A 13,032-nucleotide genomic window follows, 5' to 3' on the forward strand; every position below is an offset into this window, starting at 1 on the left:
TACTTTTCTAAAATTAACAAAGACAACAATAAATAAAATTATCGGAATTGGTCCAGCTATTCATGCGTGATACCGTCAAGACAAATAGGAATTCCTTTTTATATACGTATTTCCTTTCTACAGTTTAGCAGAATTGTACAGGATCTCTTAAAATAGACGCCGTTATTAATTAAATTTTATTAACACAGAGATAAAGTGCAGCTCTTGTATTTTTTATTGATCTCTCACACTCTACATTCCTTTGCTTTTGACTTATTTTTTAATCAAAGCCAAACATAATTGAAAGGCTTCGGCGCTTGAAAACTACTTCATTCCAAAGCTCAAAGCCAGCTGATAAAATAACACTTATATTCCACGACCCATGGCTTATAATGGCGTGACACTAATCCAGCGCAAAAGCAGTGTTCTATGAAAATATAATAGACCGACACACGGTCGTCGTCATACTAATTGTTCAAACAGAGTAATATAAAAAGCTGAGCGTAACGATATCATATCAAACCGTAACCGTATTTAGACCTAAATAGACGCGTCTGTTTCCCCTAAAAACATCACCAATATGTTTATTAAAATATGTCTTTTGTTCATCGCCTCGGCAACCGCTTTGCCCAGCCCCGAAATACGCGAAATCACGTCCAACACTATAGAATCACCTGTAGACTCAGTGACAGCTGCCAGGGCTATGGCCAAGGATTGCTCCAGTGGGATCTTCAGCCCTACCTGCCTGAAAATTGAAGCCATATCAATGCTCGAGAAGCTGAGCTCCAAAGACGAATTACAACTTCTTCCGGGAGTCAGTGTGGTGAAGGAAGCTAATGATAATAAGAGCAAAGCGGAAGAATTCGCAGCTGAACTGGCCAGGTCTTTTCCTTCAAAGCCTGATGAGCGGTTAGACAAATATCTGCTCTACCGACTTGGCACTTACCTGGACACTCACTCGGTGAAGCTTAGGCTTATTGATGAGAATGCCAGTGAAGAAGCCAGGTCTCTGATTGGTGAAGCTAGAGGGAAGAATCCTTTGGGTGGTGGCAAGAAGGGCGGCATGGGAGGTATTCTTGCCGCTGCATTGATGATGAAGGGTATGTCAATTTATAATTCATGTTTTTGGCGTAGTTTAGTAAACAAAAGGAAAGATTCTAGATGTGTAGCCTAAGTGCATAGTACTTATGGCAATACGGCTCGCGAACTACTATCAAGTGTGTGCAAATGTACAGCGAAAAGCGGGTAACTCACTTGCGAGTCACCTCTGACTACCCCTTCGGGGATTATAGTCTTGAGCAAATTTATGTCGGTCTGTAGTTTTTTTTGATTGATCTTGTAGATCATCGATACCTATAGTGTAAAAGAGACAAATAATTTTGCAAAAAATACGCATCTGAAAATCAAAAGTCTAACGACGAAAAAATTCTGCTTCAAAAAGTGTACCGTTTAGTCATTTACCTCTGAGGTACAGACACATTTGTGCAAAAAATATATAAATAATTCGTGTCCTGTCGGCCAGAAGCATCCTCGAGTGGAGATCACGGCATGAGACAACCTCCAGCCCGCTCTACCGATAAGCTTAGACAGGTAGAACCTAGGAAGTGGCTGGATGAGGAAAGCCGAGGACAGAGTGTAGCGTCAGCAACGGACAGACGACTACGGGTTGATGATGATGATGATAATATTATACAAAATGAAATATATATTTTTTCTAAGTACCGCTATGGAATACTAAGTTTATCGATGTGACAGATAAGCATAGTATTAATAATCAGAGCATAAATATAATAGAGTCAAATGATAGCTTGGAATATAATCATACAACATTTCTTGACGAACCAGTGTTATTCTATTCATAATGTTTACCTAATACTGACTTAGAACAAAGTTAGTATTCATATTTTTTTTAAAAAAGGTAGAATTTTTTTTACAGACAGATATTTCTACTCGGGTTTTGTGTGTTGATATGTATCAGTGTAAATATATCAGCTGTCTGATGCCCATATTACAGGTTCTGCCTAGTTTGGGATCGGATGGCCGTGTGCGAAATATCCCCATATATACATTATATTATTATTTCTAAGTTTCAGTTAGTTTTAGTAGTTTTTTATTCGTTCAACTTATTAAGTTTTGATTTTCCCTAATTATATAAAATGTATAGTAACTAAATTATACAGAATCTTACAAGACTAAGCCAAAAGAAGGACTATTATGAGGAGCAGTTTAAAATCACCAGCACTCAAGTCCTCCACCCGTCACTATCAGACCAACATAACTTAATCTTCTTTCTCTTTCCAGGAACACTGATGTCTATCGGCATCGGAGGCCTAGCTATGCTGGCGGGCAAAGCGCTAATGACGGCGATGATGTCTCTTCTCCTATCAGCTATCATCGGTATAAAGTCGTTGACCTCTGGAGGGAAATCTACAACGTATGAGATAGTGTCGAAGCCTGTGTACAGTCATTCTCATTCGACGGGCCATGAAGAGATCGGGGGTTATGCCCATTCACCCTACGGTAGGAGTATGAAGAGTACCAAGCGTTAAGAGTCAGTTTTTGTAGCCAATAGTATAATTCAGTAATGAGAGTATTCAATAGAGTTTAAGTCACAAAGACAGCTGATAAAAAAGTAAAAGTTATTAAGAAGATACAGTGTACTTATAGCCAATTGTAAAATTCTGTATACTTAATGCATTTTTCCGAGTTTTTTTAATACTAACAAAAGTTTTTTTACATAAACAATTTATTAATACAATATATCCTACATAATATAAAATTACTTTATACTATTGGCATAAATTATATATTTAAAAACTGTTGGAATTTACTAATGATGAAATTGACATAGATTTTGAGTGGCGCAAATGCATTTATGGTACACTATTATAATGATGTTTTAAAATCCGGGTGTAGCTGTGTTAACTTATTTTGTACAAAAGAATAATACCTAGGTAAAATGGTATACATTTATTTATTGAAATAACTTATTTTTAGGTTAAGGTCACATTTTTTAATGCATGTATAATTATTTATAGTGTATTTATGTTATAGTATATTACTTCGGTTCAATTTTTCCTCGACAGTATAACTGTGATTGTAGTGTATAATGTACAAGCATATGTATAATATTTACTATTAATTGAACTTTATGTATAAAACTTTATAAATATATGTGTTAGTAGGAAGCTATATTATTGACTAAAGGTTAATGTAAATATTTTGCAAAGCCAAATATAATAGTCATATTTTTAATCCAAAGATATTTTATGTAGACGTATATAAAACTTATTTAATATTTATTAACCTATTTATATTTAAATATTATGAAGGTACTTATTTATACCCATGAGTTAGGAGCTTTTATATTATGTATCAAATTTTTATGTTCATTGCACCATAAAAAATCAGAAAGTAATAAAATTATACAATGTTGCATGATTTAACTTTTTTTATTGGAACACCTCTACCTTATTTCCTCCTTCCCAAATTAAAAGTTGTTCAGTATGTCGAAAACATTAACCAGCCTTAGGGATATAAAATGATGAAATTTTACCCCAAAAGAAAGGACAGCAAACATATATTTTTCTCGAAAGGGTGACTTACTTATAGTGAACAACTTTGCTCTAAGTAAATGTTCTAAAAGATCCGCGTTTTTCTGTTTTTCCATAGAAAATCCTATAATAAAGTACATAGTTAATCTAAAATTATTCAGACTGACCCGATTTGTGGTAGTAGGTATCTGTCACTTACATTTAAGTCCTAATTTGGGGCCGGTTAGCCGTGTGTAGTTAGATATTATTGTTATTATTATTCAGGTTCTACCACCTATTGTTTTAGGTCATCAGCCTACTTTGCTAAAGAATTATGTTTCATTAATCTCTACCCCCAAATACTTCTATTCTACCGATAACATTTTATGTTAGCAATAGCAACAACTTTCATTGATTGTTGTGATTTCTCATAAAAAAATGAAAAAAATCTGTTTACGCTTTCCTCAGACAACTCTCACATTTTTTTTTCGTTCTTTTTTATCTAACAGATACCGTGAAAGTGAAGTAAAGTTAAATTCTTCTCCATTTGAAGTTAAAGTGAAGTACAGGTTGTTGCAAAGTGTTCACTATGAACCACTGACACATGCCCCTTCGGGTTGCTATACCACTTTTAGAACACTCTGTATGTTATGTTCCTATTTCAAACCATGGGAGGTTTTCGAAGGTAACCTTGATAGACTAATAGGCTTAGAGACACTTTCACCTAAAAGGGTTGGCAAAGGAAACCACTGTGTCCCTAGTAAGTATAAGAGAACCTTTTGGCTACATATTGGTATTCTGGAATGAGTTTTGATAGCCAATCAGTTAATACCTATAGGTGTACACTAAAAGCCAACCCCATTCTGTTACCGGAAACTGAACTCGCTGATTTAAATTTCAAGATCAATGTCGAATAGTGAGGTTGTATTATACTACGCATAGGTACATAAAAACTATTTCCACTTCACCTTTATGTTCACGTTAAGAAGTCTACGTGTTACTGCGTTTTGTTTCTCAAAGTGCAAGTTAATTAAATTAGCATCAACCCTACTTATTCTTTACACACTTTTAAATTTTACACTATTTTATATTTAATTAATTCAATTAATAAAAATAAATACGATCAGAACATTTTGACTTGTTTGTTTTCGACAAAGCCTTTCTGAAATGGACTTATATTATAATAATAACATTGTCTATCGATTATAATATAACAATTAAATATGTTTATTTTAAAGAACACAATGTCGTGACGTGCCGTGAGATGCTATGGAAAAAAGGTGAAAGTCCAAAAGCAGAATAGGTGTTCAATATTAATAGTGTTCCGATACGTGATCCAATAACCATTATGTAATATGGTAGGTATTGTGTTTATCCACGTGCTTTTTATGGTACCAAATTAATAAAGAAGTGTGAGATTGTATATGTATAATGTAGGTACATTCTACATACAATAAAAGGTCTATACATAAATATTTTTTTAAGGTTATTTCCAGCAGTGGGCTATTTTAGAATACCTAAATATGATAGGTAGTGATGATGATAAGATTTAGTTTTATTTTCGAACCCCCTTATTCATAAAAAGTTAGTGGAGGCTTTAGCTATTGAACTGTTTTGTCCCTCTTTGTCAAAAAACAAATTGTTCTGTGTCAGAGAGTGACAGAACAGTTCAATAGCTAAAGCGTCCACTAACTTTTTTATGAATAAGGCGGTTAATATAATATATATTGGCCAACTATTGGTTTTGTGACAAATATATTACTTATTATCGTATTTGGGCTGGCTACGTGGCTAGTTATTTTTTTAAGGAATAATGTATTTTAAGAATAATATACCCGCCATTTTATTTCCCTTCTGATCGAAAGTTAGATTTGCGTTCAACAAAACCGCGCTTTGAGACCGATCGCTTAATTTTTGTTCTTTTTCCAAGTTCCATCGATTCAATCGTTTTGTAGTAAACCGCTCGGTATAAAACTGTTTTCTATCAGACATTTTGCATCAGTCTAGTGCAATTGTTCAGCGAAATGATTCTATTGCACCAATAAATCCAATTCGAACCTCCAATTTCGAACAACTCCTTGTAAAAGTTTTAAAATGGTGTGCAAAAACGTGGCCGTGTTCGTTTTAGTGATAGTGTCATATTTACACCTCGGGAATGGATACATAAACGGATCTGACATCAACAATCTATCCGAGAATGCTACGAAAGAAAAGAAATTTCAGGAAAGCGATCGAACTGGGAGATCATTGCACAAGGAATGTACAAGCGGCAGTCTTAATCCGAAGTGTTTAAAGATCCATGTTTTATCCGTCATAGAAGATTTGGGCTCTCGCGAAGAGCTGCCTATTCTACCAGGACTGAGCATTGTGAAAGAAAACCAAACAAACGTAACAAGCCCAGACGAAATAGCCGCGGAGCTATCACGGCAGTTTCCTGGAAACCCTGACGAGAAACTCAACCGATTCCTTTTGTACAAAGTGCAGGATTACTTAGACGGTCACTCTCTGAGATACAGGCTGTTGGATCAGCAGACTGCTAAGGAAGCTACGAAGATGGTGAAGGGTGATAAAGAAGCAATGGCGGACAAGACTTCAGGAAGAGGGAAGGGTGGCGGACTGGGTGGCAAGGGAGGCGGTGGATTGGTGGCCGCTGCTATGATGATGAAAGGTAAGTGATGAACTTTTAAGGTGATAGACTTATAATAGATATTTCGTTATATTTATGTAATTAGTCTATTGTTTTTCCATATCATAAATCCATACATTATTAAGGTAGTGCTACTTTATTCTTAGTGATATTATGCAGTTACTTGGTGATTATCTTTCAAATAAACAAAAACATACCTATAAGTGGTTACTTTTATCATAGGAGAGCCTATACGTTTATCGGTTGAGATTGTAGACTGATGCAGATGATGAAAAATAGGTGTTGATTAAATTTAATAGGAGTTGTTTCTTTATATTCTTGTTAACATGTTTTGAACATTATGATATGATAAATTTAAAAGAACCAATCTCCACATCAACTTGGTATAGTTGTAGTTTTCACTAAGAAATAAATACTTTCCAATATCGTTGTTCCATAAGCCATTTCACCAAACTTTCAAAACAAAACTTCTAATAACACTTTCATCCATAATTTTCCAGGAACACTAGCAGCCGCAGCCCTAGGCGCCTTAGCATTATTAGCTGGCAAAGCTTTAATGACGGCACTGATGTCTCTTCTGCTATCCGCTCTCGTCGGAATGAAGGGCGGCGGCGGAGGCCACAAGACCACTTACGAGATCATAGCCAAGCCGGAAACCTCTCATCATCATTCACATTCCCATGAAGAGCATCATGAGCATGAGCATGGTCATCACGGAGGCTACAGGAGGGCGTATGACGCGAATTACAACAGTTATATGCCGTATGATACTACCAACTACGCACCGACTACAGTTAGTTAAACCCTGATTGCACCTATAGAGTAGAGTGGCCGAGACAGTATCCTCGGCCGAGCATTCGGTTAAATTGCTAGCCGTTCAGAGGTGAGAAGGATTCTGTCTCGCCACTTTACTCGGTATGAGTAACAAGGGTGTTAGGGTTGTCGCTTAGGTAAGGTATTTATTTCTAGTTTTAGGTTGCATGTAGGTATTTATTTTTTGTTTTAAGAATTTATTTTGTTATTTTTGTATTGGGTAGTTATTTTACCAATATAACGTAACGTATCCTCCTTCCTATTTAAAAATATGTATAAACTTTATAACGTATTTTATTATATTGAACCCACCATGATTATAATATATTTAAAATAATATTATGTAATTTATTCGATTATAAGTATATGCGGCGCCGGTTCCAGTTACCCGCTTTATTTAAAAAATCTCAAGTTTAAACTGTATGATAAGTATTGTGTAATTGTTACATAATTATATTATTTTTAGAATGTTCAATTCTATTATTGACGATACTTTATTTATTTATGGTATGTTACGTATTATTATATCAGTCACTATTTATTATACCTAGATGAGTTTATTTAGGTTTTAAAGTAGAGAAACATATTATTATTATAATAATATGGGTTGGTTGCCTTCTACTTCGACAATACGTCTATAGAGTTTATGTAATTATAATATTTAAGTATAAGTAAATAGCTGATATAACTATTAGTATGTACATATTCAATATTATAGCAGTATGTATAACTGTGATATTTACTATGGTGTTTATATTTGTGCATGTATTCCTCTATATGGAGCTTTTTTGTAAAAAAAGGATTACTTTAGGAAGTAAAATATTCACGTTTGACAATAAACGATTTAAAATGAAATATTTTGTTTTATTTAATTTCATATTCAATACAGCATTATGTTATAAGTATACGATTAATATTATCGAATAAAAATAGTTGCAATAATTATTGACACCAAACTTTACTTGGATAAACAAATGCGATACTGAAAAGTTAATATTATTAATTACTAAGCATCAATGAAAATTTTTGTTTTTTCTTCTGCATCATGTGCAACAATTATGGAATTTCATAGGCAAACTCACATCAAAACTAAAATAAAAATATACCTATATAAAAGCTATAACAGTCGGAAAGTGACTAACTGCACTCAACTTCCTAAGGTCGCCACAGGGTTCCGCCCTTGGCCACCGCAAATACCCCTCTTAGCTAAACTAACAACAAGATTACATGTTTTCACCCACATTCCATGACATTTGACCTTAAATCCTATAAACATGAAGAAAATAAATAACCTCCAACTATTGTTTTGTCTTCCATTTGTATTCTCCCATCTGCCAGGATGGTGCTTAGTAAAGTTTTTTGTAAGCTTCTCTGCCTTGTTTTGGTTGATTCGTATATTATTGGTAATAGTAATATAGATCGAGGTTTAAATGAAGTTTATAGTAATGAGGATTTCAATAAAAGTGATCTAGTTCCAACTATACATACAATTGAAGAAAATGCAGAAGAAAAGGCAGCGAATGTGTTCAATGGTGTTTACGCAGAATGTTTTTTATATCTGTCTTATTCTTGTATTCAGAAAAAGACCCTTGCGTATTTACAAATGTTGAACAATCTTAATGAAATTTCTGTGCTGGGTGATTATGTAAAATTTGGTAAGTGTGTGCATATTATTTTTTTACTTACTAAATATAGGCAATATTAAACCTTTCTAAATTAATCATTTATATTCTAGTGAAAGCCAACATTTCAAAGGATAAAGATGAATCTTTAAATCAAGTTATTTTGAAAAACGACAGTGGAGAGGATCTAACACAAATGATTGATACTAGCATTGACAAGTTTTTCGATAACCACGTCCTGAGATTCAAAGCTTTGGGGCGAGACATAACTGTACCGAGAACTGGTGAGTGCCTTCCATGTCTAGGTATGTATTTAGTTACATATTTATTATTTTTTTAAATTTCCCATATACATTCACATTATTGCAGCATGCTGCATCTTTGGTGGAAAGACAGCCTTACCCCCTATAATTTGTATTTATAAAAGCTATAAAAAGTTTGGTAGGAGTTTCTTGATAGTAACGAAACACAAGAATATCTACTTAAGTCTCAGTAGTACCTAATCAAATCAAATCAAATCAAATATTTTATTGCCATCAAGTGTACATGGGTATAGTACGCAACGAACGCATCGTATTCAGTATTCTTTGTATAGAAATTCACACAAGTTTAGTGCGTCCACTTCGTCAGCATTGCTGACACCGTTTTTTCATATATTTATTTATGACAGTCCGTTTGGTGCGATACCTACGATACCGATAGATGCTTAGAGGTAGATGCTTAGCTTCAAGAACCTCTTCAATTCCTATCATGCATATATAATTTATGAATATGGGGCTAATACCTCTTCATTTGCAGTGGACGAGTTCGTTGGTCGTAAGAAGCGTAAAGGCGGCGGTGGCGGCGGCGACGACGGCGGCGGCGGCGGCCACGACAAGAAGAAGATGATGATGATGGCGATGATGTGTATGAAGATGAAACTGATGATGGTGAGTCACTAAAATCTACATAGACAATATACACACGAGCAATGAAAAAGTTCCAGTGACAATAGCAACAAATTTTACTCCTAAACGGATAAGACTAGCTTAATGATGTCGTCTGCAATATTGAAGTAGGTAAAGTACATAAAATAGGTAGGAACATACATTACAGTAAAATTACATAATCTAAATTCAATGTTTGAAAAATTGAGATCATTTGGAGTCGACGTAAGTGGAACTTTTTCATTGCCCGTGCTCGTGAAAGTGGGTGTATTTGTTTTGCCCAGAGCTTGCCATGCCAGGTACAGAAGATAATAATATTTATGTTTTTCAGATGGTTCCTGCAATGATGGGAATGATGGGGATGATGTCTTTCAAAGGGATGATGTTCAGTATGATGTCATTCATGATATCGAAGGTAATACAAAAAACGATTTTTCATAAACTTTACTTTGTTTTCTGTTTATCAGGTAATTTCCGTTTATAACAATGGATTAATGTTATTTATAGTATTACCTATTGAGAGTGAAACCTTTTCTAAATTATTGTTGGAATTACACATAGGTAATATGGAATTCTAATTGGAAATACTACACTTCAATTAAAATTATATACCTAGTGTATTTGGGTATTCAAAGGGCACAAAAGTACAATTGTTATAGTCACGAATTAAAGGTTGTTCTGAATGATATAAATATTCAATTTATTCTCTTGGATCGGTGATTAAGTGTAGCCCCTTTCTGATTTTCAATATACCTACCTTATTTACGTTACTCTTTGACATATATAATTATGTAATTAACAAATAATAAATTATCTACTCGACTGCACAACACAATAATCCATTCCATGACTGATTCCATTAGCAAAACTAATCAATCATTTGTTGCTCTAGCCCTTCTCTAGCGTCGGCCAGTCATGGGGCTACCATTTATCTTGGCTCATTGTAATGTCGTATTTCTTTCAGATGATGCTCCTAATGAAAATACTTGAGGCGAAGAAGGGCGGCGGCGGCGGCGGCGGCGGCGGGGGCGATGCGGTAAGAATGGACTAGAAATAAATCTGTTATGATTGTGATTCTCACATGTATATCCCATTTCGCGTACTCATATAACTTAATAAGAGTTTTTAGGAGGTTTAAAATCATGAATTAGGAAACATTCTGTGAGTAAAAAGGCACGTACAAGTTCTACGCAGCAACGCGTGGCTACTATATACTTGGGACTAAACTTACTATTGGGACGTATAAACGACCATTATTTTGGGACGACGCGATGCTACGCAGCGCAACGCACCAATGGGGCCTCACGTTTAAGCATTGACTTCTTAAGCTCTGTAACACACTGTACTCACACGCTGTTAGAGTTAGGTTTCTATGCCTAAAACTATGATAAAGAGGTAGACTGAGCATTTGTAGACCAGTGAATGCTTATTTACAATGAAATCTAAAAGTTTCCCATACCGACTTTTGGTTCTAGCCTTTGCCAACCACGTACCTAAGTATTTATTTTTAAAAGAAATAACCATTTTTGAAATTTCAAAGGGATGGGCGGCCGGTGGCGGCGGCGGCGGCGCGTGGATGCCGGCAGGTATTTTTCCAGTATAATGAACTTAAACATTAAGAAAACTTAAACAAACTTAAAACTGTAACATTTCAACATCCAGGTGGACAGGATTACTCGGGTGGAGGCGGTGGAGGATACGACGCTAACGGGCAGTGGCAAACTGGTAGATCACTATCCGGTGACGACGAAACAGATAGAAATCTATCCGAAGACACCGAAACAAATGAAGACGAAAATCAGCCAATGATCACTTATGTTGCACCAGTTAACCATAATACTGAGAGTCTCGAGGAACCATTTGTATATTCTGTTAAAAATCTAAGGGATGAAATCGTCAAAATGAAGACCCAAGAGGATTATGGTGATGCCGAAGAAAAATTAGGAAGTCAAAGAAAATCTAGAAGTAAAAGAGGAATAGTGGACATGATACAAAGCGCTTATCTGTATTGGCTACAAAAAATTATTGGTCCAAACCGTTTGAACAAATATGGATTGAACTATCCGAAATACAAAATCATTAATGGTGTCAAATACGTGTACAGTCCAATCAGAAATATTTATAAGCCTAAAGCTCCGAAAGCTATTCAACCTGAATCGGTAAACGCAATCAAGCCTACTGAAGGATTCAAACCTATAGTAATGGTGGAGGATTACAATAAAGGGGAGATTGTCGAAGTGGCAGAAGAAGGTAGAAGTAAGAAGAATAAGCTACAGAAAATGAAAGAAACTGTAGAAGAGGTGGTAGAAGATAATCCATGGCAATGACTATATTATTTAGTGAAATTAGACGAACTGGACTCGTTAGTCTCGCCTATATTTACGTCGTATTTATTTATGTAACCTACTTTTAAATATTTATTGTTAGCCTTAACATTAGTACTTTAAATTGTAATTACTTATCTTATGTAAGAAATCAGTCAATAAATGCATTCTTTATAACGCATTTTGTTTCTGTGTTGATAATACCACCAATCACCTTCCACTTATTCTAATAAAATTTTGTGCGCAAACACATTCAAAGCGCGCCATCTATACTAAAACACACGTACTACGTACTCGCATGATTCACTATAATTGAGTGAGAAAGAAAGTTATAGTACCTATCTATCTTGTAGAAAGCAAAATATAGTCAGTAGGTGCTAGACTGGTGTAGAGATGGCGATACATGTAAGAGAAAAATATATAAGTGAGTAGTATTGGAATATTGATATTTTAAACTATATAAAATAAACACTCAATTATTATACATAATGAAGTCTTGCCTAAAAGAAGGAATTGATAGACTAGTGTAGTAACTATCGTAATTCATGTTTTACTGCAAAGCCTTAAATAAATACTTATGAAAATAAATAATTATGCTATATTGTGTATTAAAAAGTCATTATTGCTTGTGAATAGCTCTAGCGACAGCGGAAATTGCCAATTTATGAAGAATTGGCAATGAACAGACAAAATTCTTTGTTAAAAATTGTTGCCTTAGAAAATTATTGTTTACATTATGCTCGTACTGGTATGTAGGTATATGTCTATTGAGCAATTTTTGAACGTATAATATATTAGTATTTTTTTGAGCCTCTTTTCTAAAATAAAAAGGATGTATACAGTACTTTTGTATGTGTACTTTGTAAAAATTGATTTTTTAGCAATGATGACATTTTTCCAGTAGAAAATGAGATAGAATAAATTCTTCCAGAGTTAAATGAAAAAAAACTTTTAACGTAAATTTAAGGTACTGTCAACATTAAATTTAATAAGAAACTGTGCCTTCAGAATCGACGTCAATATCAAGACAACTTAACCGGTGTTGGTATGTAAGTAGGTGTATTACCTAATTTAGCTTAATTTCATTTATTCGGGGTTGTCAAGGAACATAATAAATCATCAACACTTTCAACAAAATATTCTTTACTTCATAATAAATTACTTCAATAAATTAATCGTTAGCACTAA

At 34.5% G+C, this 13,032-nt stretch overlaps 1 protein-coding gene across 1 annotated transcript; it reads left to right on the plus strand.

Annotated features, from left to right (window-relative positions):
• The first annotated feature begins 524 nt into the window (after positions 1–524).
• Positions 525–2,528, plus strand: LOC105385701. The gene is made up of 2 exons (XM_011556123.3): positions 525–1,079; positions 2,281–2,528. Exons 1-2 carry the CDS (start codon positions 560–562, stop codon positions 2,526–2,528), a joined length of 768 nt encoding a protein of 255 aa, XP_011554425.3. The 5' UTR covers positions 525–559.
• The last annotated feature ends 10,504 nt before the right edge of the window (positions 2,529–13,032 follow it).

The sequence above is a fragment of the Plutella xylostella genome, chromosome 26 (assembly GCF_932276165.1).
Source record: "Plutella xylostella chromosome 26, ilPluXylo3.1, whole genome shotgun sequence".
NCBI lineage: Eukaryota > Metazoa > Arthropoda > Insecta > Lepidoptera > Plutellidae > Plutella > Plutella xylostella.

What these genes read in the sequence shown, in the direction of transcription:
- LOC105385701 (XM_011556123.3), top strand. Translation starts at nt 560, where the DNA reads ATGTTTATTAAAATATGTCTTTTGTTCATCGCCTCGGCAACCGCTTTG. An exon ending in CGCTGCATTGATGATGAAGG is followed by an intron (nt 1,080 to 2,280) that starts GTATGTCAATTT and finishes TTCTCTTTCCAG; the next exon opens with GAACACTGATGTCTATCGGC.